General features: G+C 36.0%; 1 protein-coding gene across 2 annotated transcripts in view; it reads right to left on the reverse strand.

Moving 5' to 3' along the window:
- Window positions 1–24,568, reverse strand: part of LOC101387308 (leptin receptor) — a 77,072-nt gene that overhangs the window by 42,057 nt on the left and 10,447 nt on the right. Inside the window, exons 3-5 of one of the 2 annotated variants that reach the window (XM_087449347.1) lie at window positions 15,226–15,285; window positions 9,763–10,089; window positions 7,376–7,499 (exon numbers count right to left, since the gene is read on the reverse strand). In XM_087449347.1, coding sequence (XP_087305473.1) covers window positions 7,376–7,499; window positions 9,763–10,089; window positions 15,226–15,265 — 491 coding nt within the window. In that variant the 5' untranslated portion in view covers window positions 15,266–15,285. Of the gene's footprint in view, window positions 1–7,375; window positions 7,500–9,762; window positions 10,090–15,225; window positions 15,353–24,568 lie in introns of both variants that reach the window. The other variant, XM_087449340.1, reaches the window with a different exon arrangement.

The raw sequence follows: 24,568 nt of genomic DNA on the forward strand, positions 1-24,568 counted from the left end.
GTGGGTTCTATTTAATCAATCCCATTTTCACTTTCTTTATAATTTCAATATACACAAAAAGTAAAATGTATAGCATATATTCATAATAATGACTATATATTATATAGTATATATGCTATATTATACATGTTATAGTAATTCATAATTTGTTCTTTTAAAAAAAGCATCTCCATTTAGAAATTTCCCAAACCACCCCAAAAGATAACCCCATTATGAAGCTCTAAGAATAAATCTAAAACTAATTTTCGAATGTTCTAAGCAAAGATCAGGCAACTACAGCACACAAGCCAAATACCCCTGTTTTTGTACAGCCTGTGAGCTAAGAAAGGTTTCTTACATTTTCAAATGGTTTAAAAAAAGAAAAAGAGGAAGAATGTTCCGTGATTCATGGAAATTATATGTAAGTCAAATTTCAGTGTCCATAAACATAGTCATGTTCATTCATTTACGTATTAACCATGGCTACAAGGTTGTGACAGAGACAGTATGGCCGGCAAAGTCTAACATAGTCACCATCTGGCCCTTTAAGAGAAAATGTTTCAATCCCAGCTATAGGCCAAAAACATTTATCCTCCCCACTGGTGGGTACCTGATGGGCAAAGGACACAAAAATAGAGAAACTACATTAAATATATCATCAAATTTCATTATGTAGCATATTGACAATTTACATAATACACCTTGGGGATCACTATCTAATTCAATTTTTCAAACCACCTTATGAGGAAACTAATATCACCTACTTTATAGGACGAAACCGAGGCTCAGAGAGAATGTAGACCTGGAACTCATCTCAAGTCCGTGCGTCCATGCTCAGTGCTCGTTTCATGACACCCAAGATGCTTTATTATCACAAGATAAATGCCACTGCTACCATTGCCATTTTATTTAGGGGATTAATAAAGACATTAGCGGCCACCACTAAAGAATAATTATAATCTGAATCATGCTAATATTTCTATAAGTCAGAATATTAGAGAATTACAGAATTATTTCAAATTGTTTTTTCCTTGAGGAAAACATTAGATATTTCTCATATTTGTGAGAACAGAAGTTATTCCAAGTTTGTGTGGAATCTGGAATATACCAGCCTTGTTACTTGCCAAAGTCAGCTTAAGAACTTCTTTTACCTTCCAAAAGGCTTTCAAAAGTTTAAGTATATATGAACATCAAATGATGCTCTGAAAATTTAATAATTTTAAAGTATAAGGATTAAAATGATGATCAAATTTTTAAAATAGGAAAGAGATTCATTGGCTTAAAATATCCAAAACTTAAGAATTTCTGAAATTCTTGAAAAATTTTTATGCAGTAAAATATTTTATGCCTTACCAACACACACACACACACACACACATACAAATTCAGTGCCACTGTTTATTTAATCTCTCTATATGTCAGTAAACTTTACTTGAAAGTGAAAATAGTAAAAGAAAAATTTGTCGAATAAACTTTAAATTTGGCTTCTTTGCAAATTTTACCATTTGGGCAATTTTTCTATTCAGAAGTTAGATATATAAGTATTTAGTACTGAAATTTCATTTTGGTAGCCACAGTGGTTTATAGAAAGGACATTCTGTCCTCTGACCTTTGGTCAAATTATTTGTTCCCAGAAAATTTTTCTATGAATATATTCAAACTTCTCTAAGCAAAGATCTATGCTAAATTATCATGGAAATAACACCAAATAGGTGCCATCCAAGTTCCTGACTATGACATAAACTGAGAGCAAAATACAGTGGACGAACCAATAAAGAGGAATTGGAAAATTTAGTATTAGCTTTCTATATCATTTAATCAAGTCACTTATTTTAAATCTCAGAATGGGTAATCTATACAAATATTACCAAAAAAATCTACTTTGGCAATCCCAAATAATTTCCAAGCCCAGGTCAGTGTCCCGGACCAGTCTCATCGTAAGAATCACCCGGAGCCTTGTTGAAAATAGATTCCTGGACCCTCCATGGAGAAGCCGGCAGGTCTGGGGCTAAGGAATCTGTTTTTAACGTGTCATAGATCAGCAGTTCTCAAAGTGTGGTCCCCAAACCAGGAGCTCCATCCCAGAGCTTGTGAATTGGGTCCAGGTAAGAAGTACTGACCTAGATAAATCTCATCAAGGTGACAAGTTTCAGACGCATTTTGTAAAACACAAAGTATTCTTCAGATGTGAGATATTACCAAACAAATAGAAAATCAAGGATGGGAGGGAGGAAGAAAAAAGGAATGCAAACATAAACAAACAGATTTTAATGTATATCAAGTTAAGAATATAAATACAACGGGGCTGGGGCAGAGCGGAAGGGGAAAGTAACTCTGCAACATAGTATTTTACCACGTGACCTCTAGCTGGCAAAGACAAATGAGTCTAAACAAATACTGTACTCTAGTTAGCATGTTTGCTTTTCACAGTGATGTAGGTTAGAATTCCAAAACTACGTTACATATATTCTAGGACTGAGCAAATAGGTAATATATTGTAGGAAAGGGAAGCCAGGTTTTTTCTCACTGTTGGAGAAAGCGGTTCCAAAAAAAAAAGGAAGGCTAGAATGGATCCTGTGGTTTTAGACTAGAACGAGAGATATTAGCATGAACACATGCTTTTAATATATGTATATACACAGAGAGAGAGAAATACAGATTTGTTTATATCATACATACACATCGTGTGTGTATGGTGTGTATACATACATATAACTAGCTCTGTAGATGAGATGGCCTAGAAACAATGCCACCCAAGTGACAAAGAGCATGTAGCCCCCAGATACCGCTTTGTAAATACCATTCTCCAATGAAGAGGAATTAGGGCTCCTTGGAGAAATGGCTGATTCCAGTGGGATAGCAGGAAAAGTATAAAATCAACCTGAAATATCTTGTAGTGCCAGAAAGTAAGGAAGTCCTCAAAAAAATGTTGGGGACACATTAAAAGGACAGAGGGGCAGCTTGAATAAGTCCCCACTGGCCAAATAAGGGACCAATTTGAGCAGCAAAATAAATAATGATAGTAACTGATTACAGCCCGTGAAATAAAACAAGAATCCATGAGCCCATCCTGATAGGAAGGAAGGAAAGTGTACTTCTCACAGAGCTCAGCACCGTGTCCTGTGCACACTAAATATTTCTTGATTGAATAACACCATTCCTAAAACGTCCCAGTTCACATTATTTTTCTTCTCTAAAAATTTCAGTTGGTTCTTTTTTCTATCATCAATTTCTTTCCTCATTATATTTATGTTTTCCTTTATATCCTCAAGCATGTGGAGCATATTAATAATAGCTGTCCTTGTCTGCTAATTCTATCATCTCTGTCATTTCTGGGGCTGTTTCTATTGACCGATTTTCCTTTTTCTCCTGGTTATGTTACATTTTCCTGTTCTTTCATATATCTAGTATTTTTAACTGGATGCCAGACATTGTGAACATTACATTTTTGAGTGTTAGACTGTATTATTTTCTTCAAAGAATGTTGGCTTTTGTTCTGGCAGTCAGTTCAGTTACTTGGGTACCAGTTTGAACCTTTCAAGTTTCTTTCAAGCTCTTTTGGGGATAGTATAGAGTAGCCTTGACTCTAGGGCTAATTCGGCCCCACTTTTAAAGTGTGACTATTATGGGGTTTCTACTGAATGTCATTGATATTCTTCAAGGTCTCTCCAATCTACTTGGTGAAACTTGACTAATTCCTGGCCCCGTGTGACTTCTGGGAATTGTTTAGCTTACAGCTCCTGGTAATTGTTCTCTTCCTAGAAGTCCTTACCCGACATCATGGCCAGATGGGTATTCAACCAAAGAGTGAAGGGCACCCCACTGCTAATTTCTGTGTACTTCCCTGCTTCCAGTACTCTGCCCCATGGATTCGAGTCCCCTTACACTCTGAATGCCTATCTCTATCTCCTCAGTTCAGCAACATTTCTGGGCTCTGTCTGAGTTCCCCAGCCTTGTGCCAGTGTTCTGGAAATTGCCTCAAGTCCAGAAGGCGTGAGTTATAAAGGATTCACTTTGTTTTCTTCTCTCAGGAATCACAGTTCTGTTCTGCCTTTGTCCAGTATCTGAAAATAGATGTTTCCCACATTTTATCAAGTTTTCTAGTTGTTCATGACAGAAGAGTAATCCCAGACCCTATTATTCCCTCATGGCCAGAAGCTACCTTTTGGGGGGGGTGGGGGCGGCTGGGGAAAATTTGCCATGAGCTAACATCTGTTGCCAATCCTCCTCTTTTTTTTTAATGTGAGCCACTGCCACAGCAAGGCCAGTGACAGACAAGTTGTGTGGTTCCACACCTGGGAACCAAACCCAGGCCACCAAAGCAGAGCGCACCAAATTAACCACTAGACCATCGGGGCTGGCCGCCAGAAGCCACTTTTGTTGCCTTTTTATATTGACTTCTGAAGATATGATGTAGTCACACAGTTCAAAACTTGGTTTTCTTTAAAGGGAGTGGTAAAATGGGGTGGTGAATACTTCTTATGTATGTTTCCACAAGTCCCTGTGTTTATGACACCACAGCATTTTCAACTTTGTTGTTATGTTCTTTGTCTTTACTCAGAGCTACAGGAGGGCAGGGACTGAGTCTGAGCTGTTTAACGTTGTTCCCCACACTATGCCTGGTGTACACAGTAGGCACCTAATTAAGGAAGAAGAGGATTTCCTTTCTAGGTCTAAGATAAAAATGTCTAGAACAGTTCCAAAATATCACATTTCTATGGTATCTCTCCTTTGGATTCTCTGATAAACACTAATACCTGAGCTCAAATAATGCTTTCCCTTAAGGGATGTATTTATAGGGCTCTAAGTCCCTTATAAATACTAAGTTTTAGTTCCTTTTAAAAAATATACTTATTTACACATGGAAGCATTTGAAAGATTTCTCTCGTGAGTTCTCTAATGTTCAGAGAAGGCGATTTTGATTAAAAACTTTTCTATTGTAACCACCATTATGGATTTTCTCTTCCATGGAGGTCTCATTTGTTATACCGGCCAGCTCTTCCTCCTGATCTGAAGAGTCTTATTTAAATTATTTGGAGATATATTGCCCAGAGATGCATATGAAAACAGAATTCAAGGCAGAAATAGCATGTGACAATTGGTAAAATGGACATATTAACCAAATCAGAAAAAAGAACAATAAATGTGGCAGAAAAAAGGCAAGAGAACGTTTCTCAAATTGTATGCAATTATGACAAGTTTTAGAAACCTAAGTTCAAAATAAAGTCAAGTCAAAAAAATCTGCTAAATTCATCATGTGAGCAAGTCGAAAATCTAGTTAATTTATCATAATTTTCTCATTTTTCTGAGTCCTATCAGTCAGATGAATAGAACAATGACTACTTAGCTGACTAAACTGAACTTAAAATTCTCAGCTGCATCTAAGTTACCATGCCACTTTATAACGCTTTGATATATTCATATATATCTTTTTTCAGAAAATGCAGGGCTCAAGACATAAATACAGTCTATCTGTAACAAAATTTAAATCCTTACATGTGGTTACAGAGCTTTTAAACTGAGCACACTGCTCTCACCCACTAATAATATTTGAAATTCTCTCAAAGGCACCCAGTAAGTTTTTGATCACCATCCAAAGTATTTACGTCATCACAGGAACGTGCTACTTTGCAAAGGAATTCTGACCTCTGAACTAAAATCCATTTTGCTCAAAAAGCAGGAACTTTTCTCCCCCAAACCTCAAATATATCTTCATCCCCCACGGGATGATTCTTTTCTTCTCTCAACACTAAGAAGTTGAGAGGAGCCTCCTCCACTTAAGACCAACCCTCCATCTGCGCTCTTTTTCTGGAACTTGCCTGTCCAACTCACTCGCCATCATACATCTCCAGCGGGTCCCCTTCCACCATATCTTCAACTTTTTTCTCCCTGCTGGGTCATTTTCTATAGACTAGAAACAAGCTCATTCTCTACCATCCTTTCAATGCCCACCCTGGCCACACACTACCAGTTATGCCTCCAGCTTCCCCACTTTCCAACCTCAGCCAGGCTTCCTGGGCCTCTAAGGATTCATAGCTCAGTCATTTCTGTTGTGGACATTGGTCTAGGTTTCTTGGCTGCCCAGCATCGGACTGGAAAATCTACCATTTTTTGAGGGTGAAACACTGGCAGCGAGGGCACGTTCTCACAAGTTACATACTCCCATTGAGGACACTGGCCCTAATGAAAATTGCACAAAGAAGCAGGGCCTTCTAGATTCATCAGTGGTAACATCTAGTGACTAGCATTGGAGGCGGAAACGATGACCATAGGAACACTCAATGTCCAGATTGACAGCTGCGGGATCCTAGCTGGGCTACTGCTGTGGGGTGACTTTAAGAATTAGTCTAGTGGTCTAACATAAGTTATAAATATTAACTACAGCCTGATAATCACTACAAAAATGAGGATGGTGGCAGCCATGCATATTTTCTTCCTTATAGCGTGCTTGTGTATGAGTGTGTATATATATTTGTATATATTAACTAATCTCTTCTCAATCTCCTCTTTCCCCTTATTATTTCACATAAGGATTCTCAGTGGTGTTAACTTTACAATTTAGTATTTAGCTTACAGAATATTCATTCATGTGGGACTGTGATTGAATGAGGAGCAATTATTATTGCCCCGAGATCGAAACTATAAATGTTGCCCAGAAATGGATACAATGACAACTGGGACATAGCATCCCCCCATTTTGGGGAGAGGATAAGAGTATTTCCTTTTGTTCAAAGTGTAGTTGCATCTTATTAGGTGGAAGCATGAAGTTATAGGGAAGTAGTAGTTCAAGCAAGTGTAGAAAGGTGTGTGTGGATGCTAAACAGCCAACAGGGTGAATTATCCTGGTGATTAAGCTCTTGTCTCTTAGCTCCAAACCCACCCTTCTATACTCTGTTCCCATGCTGGGGCTGGAACTCTGCAAACCTCCTGGATTCTTGCTAAATTCTGCCTATTGGGGGCACTAGAAGGCTGATGGAGGAACAAGGCACTTGATCCTTCCTGCTTTGCTTCCCATTCTTGAAAGCATCTCCCCAGCAAAGGCTCTTCTCCTGGGTAGCTGCAGTTGGTTCCAGTAACTGGGTTTTTTTCTCCCACATTCTTTCTCAGAACCAACCACAGTATATCCTCCTCAGAGTTCACACTTCCCTCAGAACATATGCCTATCCTATCAGCAGTCTTGCTACCTGAATCAACAGGAAGAGAAAAGAGGAAACCTAATGGAGAAGAACATTGTATTAAAAACTATATATAAACTGCCTCCTAGAAATGTACACAGATATAAAAGGAGATGTAGGGTAGGAGAGGTCTCATAACCCACTTCCGTACGTGGAAGCTCTTGCATTTAAAAAAAAAATTGTGTTGTAGAAATGTCCAAATTAATTTATTTGATACTTACAGAACATATAAAAGATGGACCTTAAGGTCATAATTCTTGAAAGGATTCTTAAATAATGACTCCATATAACAGATGAATAATTTCAAGTCCTCTTTCATCCAGCACTGTATGTTCCAGTTTGCACCTGAATTAAAAATAAACTACATTAAATCTGAAAAACATTCTGAACAAGTCAGTGAAAGAGAAGAGCTAAATTAAATTTACCAGTGTTCGGATACAACGTCCACGCCCATTCTGAGAGAGAAAGGACAGGCTCTAACTAGCGGTGCGTGTCTGCCCATGTCATTCAGGCCCTTTGGCCTTCAGTTTCCTTTTTCGTAAAGTAAGAGAATTAAATTCAATTCTTGCTTCTAAAACTTTTTTTTAACCCTGAACCACTTAAGGGACAAAAGACCCCAAAATTTATTGGCTCAGTTCATTCTCATTCTCCAAGAGAAAAGAGACATTAAATATCAAAGTACAAGCAAATTTGGAGCAGTATTTACGTGTCTGCTTCACCAATAAAAGCATGCTGATTCACATCTGGACTACGGTACACATCTTAAATTCCTGATATTGTAATATTACAGGCCCCAAATACAACTGATGCAAATATATTTCACTGCACACTGAAAAACTCACCTGATAACGAAAGATTAAACTATTAGTGATTTGTAATGTACAAAGCAAGAATAGAAACAATTGAAAATCATGACTAACTTAAAACAATGCTAAAACTATCCTGAGGCGACATTAACATTTCCCCAAACCTGTAGGATTACCGGCTGGGAGAGACTTTGAAACGCTGTTGAGCCCTATGAAATAAACAGCCTAGTTGGCATAATAATAAATGGAAATCCTCATTAATCACCACTTACCTTTAGTTACAAAAACTTAAACTCACTTAGAAGTAACTGATTATGAGCCTTTATTTAGATGTAAAATTAAAATCTACAGCACCATAATCACTCCTTTTGATAACTGAAGAAAGTGCAGACATTTTTTCATCATTTTAAGGCTCATCACAAGGACCTTGACTTCTTAAGTTCACTCTTAGGATATTTAATAATCACTGGAATGGCTAAATTCTCTTACAAATTAAAAAAATACTTCATTTAAAATTAAATTAAATGCCTATAAACTCAATTGAAGACATCAGAAGTTATCACTACTAACTTGTTTTAAATCTCTGATTTTATTGCATATGTATGCCTTATCCTTACTCCTAAACTGATTTCAACAAGCTGGAGTGTTTCTTTCATCAAATCAATGGTGCTGAACCAGGGGCGATTTGGCCCTGCAGAGGACGTCCGGCCAAGTCTGGAGATATGTTTTGATTTTACAACTGGGGAGCTAGCGCTGCTGGCATCTAGTGAGTAGAAACTAAGGATGCTGCTAAACATCCTACAAGGCACAGAACAGCCCCCCAAAGCAAGAATTATCCGGCCCAAAGTGCCAATAGTGTTGCGGCTGAGAAATTCTGATTAACCTACACAAGGGTGCGATACTTACGTACACCTTTATTTTCATACTGTAGGTCTCTTTATATTGCCCAGTCAACCAACTCTGCTCTATTTAGCTTTTCCAGTAAGCTTGGAAATAATTTTGTTGTTTAGATTTCCAGACGCAGAATTAATAACCACACTAGCTATGTTCAGTATGCATTATACTTAAACAACAAAAACCCCTTGATTTAAAATATATATTGGTTACAGGGAGATTCCTTGCTTGAACAAATATCATTATTCATAAATGCTTTAAAATTTAACTAATTCAACAGTATTATTAGCCATTTGGTATTTTATCTAACAAAAATAAGGTGTGCTTTTTCTATTTTAAAGCAAATTTAGAAGACTATAAGAAATGTATTTAGGGGCCGGCCCCGTGGTGTAGCGGTTAAGTGCGTGCACTCCGCTGCTGGCGGCCCGGGTTCGGATCCTGGGCACGCACTGACACACCGCTTGTCAGGCCACACTGTGGCGGCGTCCCACATAAAGTGGAGGAAGATGGGCACAACTGTTAGCCCAGGGACAGTCTTCCTCAGCAAAAAGAAGAGGATTGGCATGGATGTTAGCTCAGGGACAGTCTTCCTCAGCAAAAAGAGGAGGATTGGCATGGATGTTAGCTCAGGGCTGACCTTCCTCACACACACACACAAAAGAAATGTATTTATAGGTAAAAAGAGTCCCTTCATTACCTTTTTATTTTATTTTTATGGGATACAAAATAATTCTGGGCTTATTCATTGGGTCATATGATGAATCCTAATTTTATTACTAATATAAAATGATGATATGTGTCAAGAATCTTATCTATAAGACGTCTATTTCATACAGGTTTCAGAGAATGAAACATTTTGTTCAATACAGTTAAACAACGGCTAATGCTTGGAACATTCAAATACTTACCTATTTGTTGAAAAACTAAAGAATTTCCTGTTGAAACAAATGCCTTCCCTTCGGTGTTATCTGCAGGTACAGAGCAGTTTTTATCTTCCTCACTCCAAAAGCAACAGTGGAAAGTTGTTTTTGATGATAAATTGGCAAAGTAGGTACCACTTGAATTAAATTTAGCTTCAACTGCTTCATAATGTCCATTCAAATCCGAAGTGTTCTTTGAGATTCCAGCAGGCAAGAGGAAGTCAAAGGTTGTATTTGGTGGCATGCAAGACAACTTAAATCTCCAGGGAGTAATTGGATATGCCAAGTTAAAGGCACTTATCACATAAATAAATTCTGTACAGACATTAAAAAGACACAAAGAAAAACAATTAATCATTTTGAGTAGGCACAAATAGGAAGTATCTAATATTAAACATGTAGTGCTCAATAGTAATAATTTAACTTTCTAAGCACTCAATCTCCCCCCGTACAATGTGTGACACTTGAGAGGGTGCACTTATTTATAGAGATAACTTGACTCTCTAGCACTCCTTTTTGGAAATTCATGCTTCATTTCCCTCATTAATCTAACATCTTATATTTGTATTTTAATGAAAGAAAATTATAGCTAAATATTTCAATTTCCTTTTCTAAAAAAATTATTCTAATTAACTTACAGCATAAATTGGAAATATCTGGATGTGCAAATATCAAACAAATATTAAAGTGCTGTTTTAATATTTCTTAAAGACAATAACACCAAAATGTTAACACTACTTTTACTGAGTATTTCTAGAAAGGGTTTTTCTTCAACATCAGGACAGCTGGATGATCTCCTGACTCTGCCCAGGATCCTTCAGGAATATGACATCATTTAAACATGCCCTTAGTGCACTTTCCAAGAACTGATGCACAGTGACAGACTTCCTCCAGGAATCTTCCACTGCTAACTAAAAACAACTATCACTTTTTAGGCATACAAAAATTATGAACAATGATATAATCCTGTATCCCTAAAATCCTCAAAAGTGATACTTGTTTTTAATTGTTTGAAAATAAAATAATAATTAATTCTTCATAATTCTTTCTTTTACCGGTTACCCTAATAATCCAACAGCTGTGTTGCCTCATATACAAACTAATGCAGAATGAGAATTATGAGAATTTTGCTTTTTCTATTTTAAAGCAAATTTAGAAGGTGGGATGTGTACAGAATGAGAATTTTGAAGGATTAGGGTAAATGTAAAAATACAAGAAAATAGAAATTTTAAAAACTCAATTTGCAAAAGTAGTTTTAAATTGCAAAAGTAATACACGTAAATATATTCAAACAATACACAAGTAATGACTGGCAACAGTTTGGTTTCTAAACCTTTCTATAAATAGAAATTAATATAAATAGGTATCAGGGGCAAAAATTAAGGCAAAAATGATTAACATGACTAATATTATTTTGCCCACCCTGATAACAGTTAGGTATCATAAGGTCACCAAAGGGGAATCCTCATTGCATTGCATTCCTTTGGATTTCAATCTTTCTAACACGTTTCTGAAATCAGAACATCTCAATAAAAAGAGAACAGGTTATTTCTTTGGTTTTACAAAACCATGAATATGTAGTGGTATTAATTAAAAGCATTATTATATTTTCTAGCTGCACATGGAAGATTCAATTGGCTGAACTGAAATTAGCCTAAAAGCCTCAAAAAAGTATTTGAAATTTAAAACATAATAATGAATGTCATAGACACAGCAACTACTGAATCAGTTCAAAGAGGTTCTATTTTGTTTACATGTTTCCTTAGCAAATGATATTTCTTTCTCTCAAGTGAGCCCTAAACAGCAAGGAATCCAGAATTTTTTCTGAATGCATAAGTTATCGTGGTAACAATATCCCAGGACCTCTTCTGATTCACAAAACTTGATCAAACCACAAACCTTTTGGAAAGCCAATGAGAAACATTAGAGTGGAGCCTAATAAAAATTAGAGAACATAAGAGAGAAAGGGTATGTTATTCCTCTTTGATAGTCCCTTGTGGCATAGTTTTTTTGAAATCTGTAGCAGTGGAGTTATCCTGGATATCTTCTGTAAATATATAGATGGCTACAAGGAGAAAGAACATTATGGACCACAGGGAAGACTTGTAGAGAGGTTCACAAGAGCACCTTTAGATCGGAGTGGCCAAGGAGATGCTCAGAACTGGCTGACACACAGGTAATTGTGGCCAGAAAAAAGGGGTGTTGTTAAAGATAGCCTGAGTTTAATCTCAAAAACTTGGAACACAATCTAAATTAGATGATTTGAGTTTTTTACAAAAATCAGAATATCTCTAGAAAGTGTAAGAAACAAGTGAAAGTAGTACATACAAGTCATCGGCACTGTGTGACTAATGTCAAACAGAAGCCTGCTGTGGTTCACAGAAACTAAAAACACAAGACACTAGAAGAATATCTGTAAGCTCTCTCTCGAGGATATTCCTGCAATGGGTAGGAGGAAGGCTAGTATACACTTAATTTCTGGAAGCATTCTTCTGGTGGTAGTCAAGGTGGAAATTTCGAAGGTACCCAACACCATCCCTTGATAACACTCCCTTATAACATTATACTTGTCATTGTTTACCAGAGTTACAATGGGGAATAACATTTAAAATGGCATTTCCCTTCCATTTGAGAATAAACCCGTCATTCTGTGTCATAGCTATTTATTTACCACTAGTAAATTGCTCCTTGATACAGAAAATTAAAATTTTGACTGTCACCTGAAATATATATATATTTGTAATTTAACAATGCTACATTTGCTAAATAAAATCAAAATATTTAAATGTCATCTTGTTTCTAAGCATGTATAAGGGTATTACCGTGTATATATAAATTTTCTGTACTGTATAAGAAAACAAAGTTGAAAAGCAAATGATAGGAAAGGAGAAAAAAATCTGCAAAACATAATAAATTGTTAGGCCTTGTGATGGTTAATGTTATGTGTCAACTTGACAAGGCCACTGGGTGCTCAGACATTTGTTCAAACATTATTCTGGGTGTGTCTGTGAGCCTGTTTCTGGATGAGATTAACATTTGAATCAGTAGACCAAGTAAAGAAGGTTGTTCCCTTTAGTGTGGGTGGGCCTCATCCAGTCAACTGAAGACCTGAATAGAACAAGAAGGCTGAGTAAGAGGGAACTTCTGTTGCTCGACTGACTTGAGCTGGAACATCAGTCATTTCTTTCTTTTGGTTCAAACTAAAACATTGGCTCTTCTTGGGTCTCAAATCTGCCAGTGTTGGGATTAGAATTTACACCATCAGCTCTCCTGGGTCTCCAGCGTGCCAACTACAGATCTTGGGACTTCTCAGCCTCCACGATCCTATGAGCCAATTCGTTATAATAAATCTCATTCTAGATATATAGAAATCCTATTGGTTCTGTTTTTCTGGAGAACTCTAACTAATACAAGGCTAAATATCTATACATTTTAGAAATTTCTAAAAATCAACTAAGACCAATAAAATCCAACAACAAAATGGTCAAAGTATATGAATTAGAAAATCACATAAGAAATACAAATGGTCAATAAACAGAGCTCAACCTCACAAATAAACAAATAAAATTGAAATGAGATGCCATATTTTGCTTATGTGACAGGAAAAAAGGTAAAATCTTTCGCAGAAATGCAACAGCATAGCATTCATATACTCGTGTTGGGACCGCAAACGGTACAAAGCTTTGTGGAGAAGATCTCACAGTATCCAACAGTGGAATAGCTGGATCATATGGTAGTTCTATCGTTGATTTTTTGAGGAATCTCCATACTGTTTTCCATAGTGGCTGCACCAGTTTGCACTCCCACCAGCAGTGTATGAGAGTTCCCTTCTCTCCACATCCTCTCCAACACATATTGTTTCCTGTCTTGTTAATTATAGCCATTCTGACGGGCGTGAGGTGATATCTCATTGTAGTTTTGATTTGCATTTCCCTGATAATTAGTGATTTTGAACATCTTTTCATGTGTCTGTTGGCCATCTGTATTTCTTCTTTGGAGAAATGTCTGTTCAGGTCTTTTGCCCATTTTTTAATTGGGTTGTTAGCTTTTTTGTTGTTGAGATGCATGAGTTCTTTATATATTTTGGAGATTAAGCCCTTATCAGATGTATGGTACATGTGTGTGGTGATGGGTTGTAATTAGTATTTTGGTGGTGAACATGATGTAATCTATGCAGAAATAGAAGTACAATGATGTACACCTGAAATTTTTACAATGTTATAAACCAATGTTACTGCAATAAACAAAAAATTTAAAAAAAAAAAAAGATCTCACAGTATCTATCAAATTCAAAAATGTGCATTCTACTCAACATAGAAATTCCTCTTTAGGAATTAATCTACAGAAATATTCTCCCAAATATACAAAGATATATGAACATAAATTTCAATGCAGCATTATTTGTCACAGAATAAGAAATGTCTGTCAATGGGGCATTGGTCAAATAAATTAATAATTTAAGGTGCATTCATACAGTTCATTTTTGTGCAACTATTAAATAAGTACAAGAGTAAATATTGACAGGAAAAGTTGTCATGATAAATTAAAAAGCTGCTAAGTGGAAAAAGAAAAATGCAGAACCATATGTATAGACCAACTCTATTTTTGCAGCTATAGATGTGAATGTTGTGTGTGTGTGTGTGTGTATGTGTGTGTGTCTGAGTGAGATACTGGCTCAACACAAGGTTGACATAAGGGAGGCCATATTGTAGAAAAGAAACCGTATTGTAACTTTGAATGACCTCCAATTAACTAACTCAGACACGCTCTGTAGACTTTATGGCCCCTCCCAGCTGCTATAAGTTGATAACTTGGTTCTTTTGAGTTTCTTAGGAATTTGATGACCTCTGGGCAGAGAGTCTACACTGATAGCCATCATCAATGACAACTGAAAGATCAGTGTATAGGGTGTTGCTCTGGTCTCTGATGCATATCCAGTAAGGCAAAAGACTATCAGGAACTAAGATCAGATGTCTGCCCCCACCTGGAGATCAGATGGATGCCCCCACCCAGAGACCAGATGCCTCCCACACCCAGAGACCTGCCCCCTATATAACTGGCCTGTAGTCTTTGTTCTGTAAGATGGTTCTTTTGGACATTGTTCAGCCATCTTCCCGCTTGCTAGCAAGCTGTAATAAAAAGTCCTCTATCTCCCACCTCCTTGCCTTTTGACTATTGGCATGTCTTGCGGCAGGCAGACAACCCCTACCCCTCCTTGGGCAGTAACATGTGTGTGTTATGGTTCTGGAAGGACACACATCAGGTTGTTTACAGGAAGTTGGGAATGGTTTTCATTTTCACACTTACATTTTTGTTCGGTTTGCATTTTTAATCATGAGCCTGAGAATTCCTAATTGGAAATGGGAAATTCTGCAGCCAGTAAAGGAAACAGCATCTCTAAGGGCAAAATCTCTACCTTATATATGGACATTTAAAAAGCAAGTAACTTACCCCAATGTAACAAAGCCACACAGAATTTTTGACAAATCATCTTACTTCAGAGAAGTACACCTGAAAAACAGTAAATCTAAAACACATACACAAACGCACACATAAAACTGACATATATCCAAGCTGTCTGTGGAAGATATAAAAGGGAAAGTATTATAAATAAGTCTTTAAATTTTATTCCTCTATAATACTCTGGATCAATATCAGAGAAATGTCTCACATGAAAGTATAGCTACAAGTTATAGATTTATTCCTGTGCACATGCTATCCTACATAGTTAAAATATAAGCCATATATTCATATATGCCATAATCAAAAAATTTTCAAAGTTCCTTTATGCCATGACAAGTATCACAGGATAAGACTGAATTTTTAACTAAACAAAAGTGTTTTCATGTTGATTAAATATGTACAGCCAATCTAACATTATTAATATCATACTCTTCATTTTTTTCATGCTCAGTTCTTAAATTTCTTATTTTCTAAAGCCTTTATCTTTACTATGGTACTACAAAGCCAAAGGGTTATAGCATAGGGAATGATTGCATATTTATTTCCAATAAAGAGGAGGAAATTTTCAAATACGCTTTTGCAAACCCACTGTTCATCTGCAGATGAGGTAATATTCACAGTGGAGCATTACCAGAGTAATTCAAAGAAAGTCTGATGGCTTAAAATATCCAAATGATAGGGATGACTATAGGGAAAGAGGCAAGCTTTCCCACGAATTCTACTCAATTCAAAATACATCATCAATAAGATTATTTGTACTCAAGTGTCTGTCATGAATTAGAATGGTAATATAATTTTAATATATTGGGTTTAGCTTTGTAATGAAACACTAAAGGCTTTTGACGTTCCCTTCTTCTTTGTTATCTCAAATTGGGGATTCAGTTCACTACACAAAAGGTAATCTGAAGTAAAAAGCCCTGAACTAGGTGAAAGGAGTCTTGAGTGCCAGCCTAGGCTCTTTGATCAATCAGCTCTAGGTCTTGAGACACCAACACTCTGGACCTCAGGTTCCTCATCTACAAATCAGACTGATGAATGATCTCTATAATCCCTTCCAGAGCTGCCTATGATTCTGAGAGATTTCATTTTAAAATAGAAATCATAGCTTTACCACAAAGAATATTATAAAATATTAAGTGAGAAACATGTCTTATAAGTCATATCTGAGAATTGGTACCGTGTGGTGAAATGTTTAATTCACAACTTACATGAATCTTAGGAAGAAAATGGATGAGGACAAATATTTTGTAGTATGGTAAACTTGTTTGTCAGACTATCAGTTTTTCATCAGAGTGTTGGTTCTTTACACATTGACATCACAGTTTCTTTAAGATTTCTAGCAATTGGTTCAGTTTGGAATCCTCATTATCTAATCATATTAAAAGTGTGCAAATTCCTCCCAGTTTTCTATGCTACCTGTTTCTGAGACAACATTTTCTCATAAAATAAACCCAAGGGCAAGTTTCATAATCAGGATGTGTCACAGATACACCACGTCACTAGACTAAGCATCTCGGCTGAACTGACTAGTGACTAGTAATTCAGGGAACAATTGATTGACTCATTTTTAACTCAGTGGATCCACTGAGTTAAGTGACCAAACAGATCAGCTGTTTTCCCTTACATAAGATAACCATTCTTTTATTTAATGTTCCATGCAAACCACAAACTATTCTTCTGGTTTGAATTCTTATAGTCAGGTTTTGCTCTTATATACCAGAGAAACAATCCCAGGTGTGAAAAGGACACAGATGCAGCCTTGAAGAGGCCGTGAAAGGCAGTACCTGATAGACTCAAAGAGAGAAATGTTTACATGCATCCTAAATTATACCAGAAAGGAACAAAATGAGGCTTACAAAAACACAAATAATACAGAAAAAACTGACAGAGATTTTAAAACTGTGAAAAAAAAATCAAGCAAAGGGAAAACCAATTACCATTTACCCAACCAAAACCAAAAACCAATTACCACCAAAATAAGTCTGATATACAAAGCACCATTAATTTGAATTTACTTCCTAAGAATGAGCTATTAATTTCCCTTAAGTTTTTTTAAGGTCAAACTGTTCAATTATAAATTCACAGAGTACCTAAAATAAAATGAAACCAAGAGCTTAGGGGAAAAGTACAAAGATTCCTAACACTGAAAACAGAAAGAAATTTCACCTGACTTCCTTCATAGGATAACAAGTAACCTCCTCATAGACATCCCAATGTACCAGTCTTTCCTGGGAATTTCAAAACTCAATAATTTCTCACCCCCACCCCGCACCACTGCCAATACCTGGTTCTAAGCCACATCATCTCCTCCCTGGACGATCAGAGAGCCTCCTAACTGGTCTGCCGGCTGCTGCCTTTCCTCCCCATTCAGTCGATTCTCCATGCAGCAGCCAGAGTGGTCTTGTTAACACACAGGTTAGATCGCGGCTCTCTTTCCCCAGACCCTGCAGTACTCCCCTTTTCACTCGGAGGAAAAGTCCAAGTCTTGTGCAAAACCACAAGTCCTCGGTCTCTATTGCCTCTCTGACCTTATCAACCACTTCTCTCCCCTTTGCTCAAGCCACCTTCTCAGGGGTGCCTTCCCCGACCAGCCTACCTACAATTTCAACACCTTCCCCACCCAGGCATGTCATATCTGCTGTTCTGCTTAATTTTTTTCTCCTTATTACTTAACACTATCTAACATGAATATGATTTGTTATTTTTCCTGTTTATTTTCTAACTCTCTCCACTAGAATATAAACTCCACTAGACCAAAGGATGTTTTGACTGTTTCCTTTTCATCATTATATCCTTCACACATAGAAGCCTGCCTCCCATATAGAAGGTGCTCCATATATATTAACTGAATGAATGAATGAATGAATGGCAAGATATGACTCTTTCTTGAAATAACTCTTCAAAACTGGCTGGTAGTATCACACCAGGACAAAATTAAATAAAAGCAATCTTTAAAAGAGGCATTCTAATATCATCCAAATACAGCTCTTTGAGAATCTGTCTAAATACCAGAGAGAATTTAAGAACAGTGATTCTTAACTATTTTCGGATGACGAACCTTGAGAATTTCGTGAGAGCAATGTACCAACTGCCAGGAAGAGGCATATACACCTAAAATTCAGGCTATAATTTCAAGGGGTTAATAAATTCTCTAAAATTTATCCAAAGCTTCCAGATTAAGAATTCCTAATGTAGACAAATAAATGGAGTGCACGTTCCTCAGGCAATCCTCTATAATTGTAGCTCCATGAGTTGAGCCATCAATATACACCAAGCTATGAGGAGTTTGAGATAATATTGCCTAACATCCCCCTGGAACGTAATCATTCTATGTTGATAGTTAAAAGGAGCAATGTGTCTTGTTCAAAATATTTGAAGAAATCTTTATAAAGTATACAAAGATTCACTGTAGTCTGATCTAAATGATATATCCATGATATTTGGATGTACAGGTAATAATTCAATTTGCATAATACACCAAATGCAGTAAGCATATTAAACATATCACTAATTCTTCAGTTATTACTATAAACTTTAAACAAAAGGAAAAATCAAGATCTATCTTCTACTGAATTATATTATCAGACTGTTTAACTTCTATCATAGAGAATTCCTTGTGTTATTTTTATGTATTGAATTCTACTTAAATAGACACAGAATAGTCTCGATTAGTGTTTGAATGAGTGATTGGGCAGAAAGGAAATTATGTACAACTTGTTCCAATGATCTCAAAAAGTCTCTAGATTTGTAGAAAAGTTTATGAGTAAGAAAAGCAATTCTGACAATTCTGTTGCTTTGATGAACAAACTCAACAAGCTCCATCTGCCACTAATTTTTGCTTCTACTTTCTGCTAGAGAAACACCCATCTTTCACTTAAATAACAACATTCAAGCATTTTATTTAAATATAAATGGAAGACACTATTTCTTCAAGTGTTAAAAATTTAACAAAATAAATATAGCCTGGTCCATTTCTAGCAACCTCCTCATTTTAAGCATGCTTACTTTCACTTCTTCACTTAGGATAGAAATTGGTCACGTTATTCCCATCAACTAACTGTTACAGACTTCAATTATTTTTAAAATTTAAAAATTTCTTCTTCTGTCATCCTGAATAAGCATTTGTCCCTCTGAAAACATAATTTCAAGTAATTTAATTCATGATATTCTAATTGTGTGCTCTTGTTGCAAATTAATTCCTTGAAAATGCAGAGGGATAAACTATGATTTATAGATCCAGGTACCAAAGTCAACACAGTTGAGTCAGAATAAGCATCTTACCTATGTACAAAGTAACTTAAAATCTGTACATAAATCAACTCCTTTAAAGATTAACTGAATATTTGGTAAAATGTAAGTTACGATACAAGGTGTTATAAATATAAAAACCAAGAAGAAATCATCATTTACTTTGAGAAGTAACATAATTTTACGATTTTTTGACATATCAAAGTACTACAATGTAAATATGAATAAAGTACCATAGGACTTCAGATTCATCCCAAAATACTGAATGCTAGAAGACAATCCAGTAATGCCTGATGGAATACTATTTACAGTTTAAAATTCTATTAGCACTCAAGCAAGTATCAGAGCAAAACAAAAATATTTCAATACACAATGACTTAGAAAATTTACATCCTAGGAATCTCTTTCTCAGAATTAACTTTACAAGATAATGCAGCAAAATGAGGAGTAAACCAAGAAAGAGGGATTCAGGATTCAGGAAAGCATGACTACAACCCAGGTTGATGGCTCCGCAGACTCGAGAATGACCAGTCCAGAGAGCAGGTGGAGTACAGACAACCCCTAAAATGAAATGGCAGGAGGAAGGCGGGGATGAAAGGCCACTTGATATGTAATATGATTCTGAAACTGCAAAAATTTGAAAATAAAACAAAAACACACACTAGAACCAGAGAAAAAAGGGAGTCATAGTTCAAAATTGAAGCCACTTGTCCAAATAAGAATATGAGTTCAGAGGGCTTCAAAAAGAAGAATGAAATGGATTCCAAAAACTAAACAGAATGAGTAAAAAACTGAAAATTAGGGATATAACGAAGAAGACCCACGTATCTTCTCCCAATAAGAAAAAATAAAGTTAATTGGAAAAAGCTTTACAAAAAGTCCTGATCTACATATGAACTAAAATAAAATATGGCATAATTTTGAGCAAATGCTGAAATTAAAGAATTCATTTGAAAGAAGGAAGAATCCCCTTAACCCTGATTTTAGGAACACTCTCCTTTGAGTGGCTGAGGAGTCATATTAAATGAAATGTAATCCTAGAACACTTCTTGGTTCTGCAGTGAGCAATATTTACAAAGTCATAATAACATTAATGCTATTTATTGATTTTTCAAGTTTTTGGCTCAACCAATAGACAAAAATGAAAGATTTAATTACAAATACTAAGTATAAAATATTATCAATATTCTCACTGTACACTTGTCAAAATTTGGATGGTATAATTAGAGAATTGGTGGGAAGGCAAAGGGTGAAATATCCCAACTTCATGAAGTAGGAAGTCAAGAGGAACTATCTGTAGGGAACAGAACAAGAAATAGTGGTGGGATTTACAAATGTAACCAATAAAAGAGGTCAGAAAATTAACATAATTATATGTGGAGGACGGAGAAAGAAAGAAGGTGAAATTAGTAAGCTAAATTCTTTTCTACCACAGTATCTGTTTAAAGTTGATAAATAAAAAGAAAAGAAAAAAAAGTTTGCATAGCATATTATTTAGCCCTACAGAGGTAGCCACAGGAAGAACTAAAACCAGAAATGATTCAAGTTAGTTGTTCCCAAGGTCAGGAATAGCATAGTGAGGGTAACGGGGCAGTAGGTTTTTGTAACCATATGCATGGATTATTTTCACACAAAATTATTATTTAATCCTCTTAATTAAATTAAGTGCTATGGGATTTCAGAGAAAATAGCTACTAACAAATTCCTAGAAGCCAACAAAAGAGTCACAGAAGTGAAATGTTAGTTAAACTCTTAAGTAACACAAACAAAGAGAGTGTTGTATTTCCTCTATTTTAAGATTGTAGGGGGGCAGAATTTGCTACCCCAAAATGTATCTCTTTGGCTCCATTATTTTTAAGAACAATAGACTCAGGAAGAAACTTTGACCTTCCCTCTAACTGCCTAAAAGAATTTAAGATAGAAAGCCTCTTCCAGGAGGGAGCGATCACCATAGATAACTATAGTACAGTATGGACTAGGTGTGGTAGACAGGGAGGAACCTAGCAAGGCCCATTTGATCAAAGTCTTCTCCATGTCCCATTGTCTCTGCAAGGGGTGGCAAACATTTGTTACCAAACATTTGCTTTTCTATCTCCATGTGAGTTGCCTTCCTCCCCTTTGAAGTTTCACACCACCACCCCCAACATCCTCCTTTGTCTTTAGCTGAAAAGGGTATTTGAGGTGGTGGCTTCAGCCATTTTGGCAAGTTACTCAGTTTTCCTGGGTTTCTCTCATGTATACGTGTTATTCAACTTTGTTTTTTTCCTGTTATTCTGTCTCAGGGAAATTTAATTCTTAGACCAGCCAGAAGAACCTAGAAAGGCAGGGGAAAATTTCTTCCTCCCCTACAAGATTCACAACATTTTAACACCTCTGACATCAGGATGTGTGTTAAAATCAATGCCATCTTACAGTTACTGATGGCCTGGCAGCAGTGGTGATCCAGTTGTCACTGACTGTAAACATGCAAACTGGGGTGTTTTCCTAATGACAGCCTGAACAATTTTAACCCATCAATAGTTCGGTCAACAAACTATTTAAAGACCATTTGAGGAAGGAAAACGAGCCCTGAGTGTTGTCTGAAAACCTTATGTTGACATCTTACAGTAAGATCAATACAGAGCCAGCATAAAATTTGCAAAATGGACCAACCTAGAAGAAAATCTCAGAAACAATAGTGAAGCATTTTTTATGAAGTGCTACAGTGCAAATATTTTTGATACCCCAGAATATGGGGTGGTTTGGGAAAATACTAACATCAACAGCACTGAGTTGAAAAGTGATCCAAAAAAACTAGAATCTGAAAATGAAAAATAATTCCTTAACCAATTTCCTTGATTTATACTTTTTCCTTATGAGAGTGATATCATTTAAACAAAAATCTTTATCTAAATAATTCTAAAAGAGTTCTTTCAGTAGGTATAAAACAAAAATTCTAAATGATGAGAAGCATTGTAAAATAGTTAAATAGGTAGAGCTTTTTCTTTCTCAGCAGCACACAAACGACACTATCTTAAAAATCCATGACGTTTTAGATTTAAAGAATTAAAACTACCTATGAAAAATGGTAATTAGGAGAAATCAGAGAAATTACTTCTAGCTTCGGTAAATCAAAACAGATTCTATAGAGAAGTGAAGATTTAACTGCCCATTGAAGAATGGGGAGGAATATGAAGTATATCATATTATAAAAGAGATTTGTATTATATTGTATTATAAAAGAGATCCCTACAGGACCTATGGTCTGTAAAAACAAATATCAGCCAAAGGGTATCAATAAAAGATAACAGGAACTCCTGTGTAAGAACTGATTTGCAAGTTTAGAATCAAAGACCAAGAAGCCACTTGCCCAGATGACTGCTTTTTATGGAAAGAGTATTTTTACATGCTGTTTGTTCTGTGTGAAAACCTTTTCTTCCTCCAAATCAGACCTGTGACTAGCAGTGTTGTAAGACACCATGTCACTAGAGAAATACTCAGCTACCTCCTGGGTAAGTCTAATATGATAGTGTGTGTGTGTGTGTGTCTATGTGTGTGTATAATTTATTTTCTCTTTCATCTCCTAAACACTGACCAGTTTGGTTCAGAAATTTTGTTGGTGCATACAGAAATCTAATTGTTCGATTATCTCATTTTTACAGTTTCCTAATATTCATAGGATATTAGGATATATACCCAAATAACAGCTCCTAGTTAAAGTAAAATGAGAAAACATATTCTGAGAAAAACTAAGTTGTCCTATGCCTTCACTAAACAGATATTTGGTAACAGCTGATCTTAAACATGAGTTCACATTTTTAAAACCTATTAAAATACCACTACAGAAGCTCCTGAGAATCTCTGCTTGGCTCAAACCTTTAGCTGGTATTTAATACAAATAGATAAAAGACTTATACGTTCCCATAAACTTTATGGAAATTATTGGTACAAGAGTATAACCTCTCTCTCTCTCCCCTAGCCCTTCTTCCTTCTCTCTCTCACTTTTTCATTCACTATTATACACACACGTATACAAATTTGTAAGTCTATTCTGTTTCTGGATTTTCCCCCTCTAATTGACAAAGACTTTAAAATTAATATTAATGCCACAATACCCCTTAAGAATGTCTCTAGTTGTGTCATTTTCATTTGCTAGTCCACAGTACTCTAGTTTGACTCAAAGAGGTCCACAGTGTACCACAAAATTTGTTTAAAGTAGTTCTCAAATGCATGACTCTCTCCTTCCAGATCATCCAGAGTCCACCAGACAGTGGCTCCCTCAGCTCTGTTCTCTCCTCAACAAGTCTCCATGCTATGTATGCTAAGCAGAACCACAGCTTTACCTAGCCAACTGGATTACCTGGAGACGTCCATGGCCAGGCGAAGACTCTCTCACACTAACCGAAAGTGGACTGTATTCACTTTTGGGGAGACTTTATCAATTACCATAAAATTGTATAAGTGGGAAGAATCTAGCCTATTAATGTTATGGAAGAATAAGTGACTTGCTGACTTTCATTCTGTGAGAATCAATATCCACAAAAATTTCACATCGCTTACCTTAAACATATTGAGTGCTCACAGTTCTGAAAAAGATTCTAAACCTCCAAGTCCATGCCACTTAAATTTGACAGTGATTTTTACAACATATCCAGCATTTATTTGACAGTGATTTTTACTACATATCCAGCATTTCTGTGTCTGATATTTCTTATAAACAATTACTAAAATTCACTTGAAAATATGATAATGGTATTAATCACATCTCTAAGTTTGGCCTGTCAGCAATGTAGATTCAAGGGTTACAAGAATGGATATTTTTGGTTTTCATGTTCAATCCAACAGGAAGTATGAGGATAATCATAAGTCAGAACTATTGAAAAGGGTTGTTAAATATATATTTGAAAATAATATCCCCCCAATAAAACCCTATAGAAACAGAAATATAACTCAAGAGAGTCACTCCAAATTGATGAAAGCTTTCATTCAGTGGAATATATAATCATTTTAAATATGTATATATAACTTCAAATAAGATATGCATATTATAATTTAGCTTCAAAATATATAAGAGTACTACAAGGAAAAAGACAGAAATCCACAT

This window comes from Ceratotherium simum, chromosome 2 (genome assembly GCF_057802395.1).
Source record: "Ceratotherium simum simum isolate JZ-2026a chromosome 2, ASM5780239v1, whole genome shotgun sequence".
Classification (NCBI taxonomy): domain Eukaryota; kingdom Metazoa; phylum Chordata; class Mammalia; order Perissodactyla; family Rhinocerotidae; genus Ceratotherium; species Ceratotherium simum.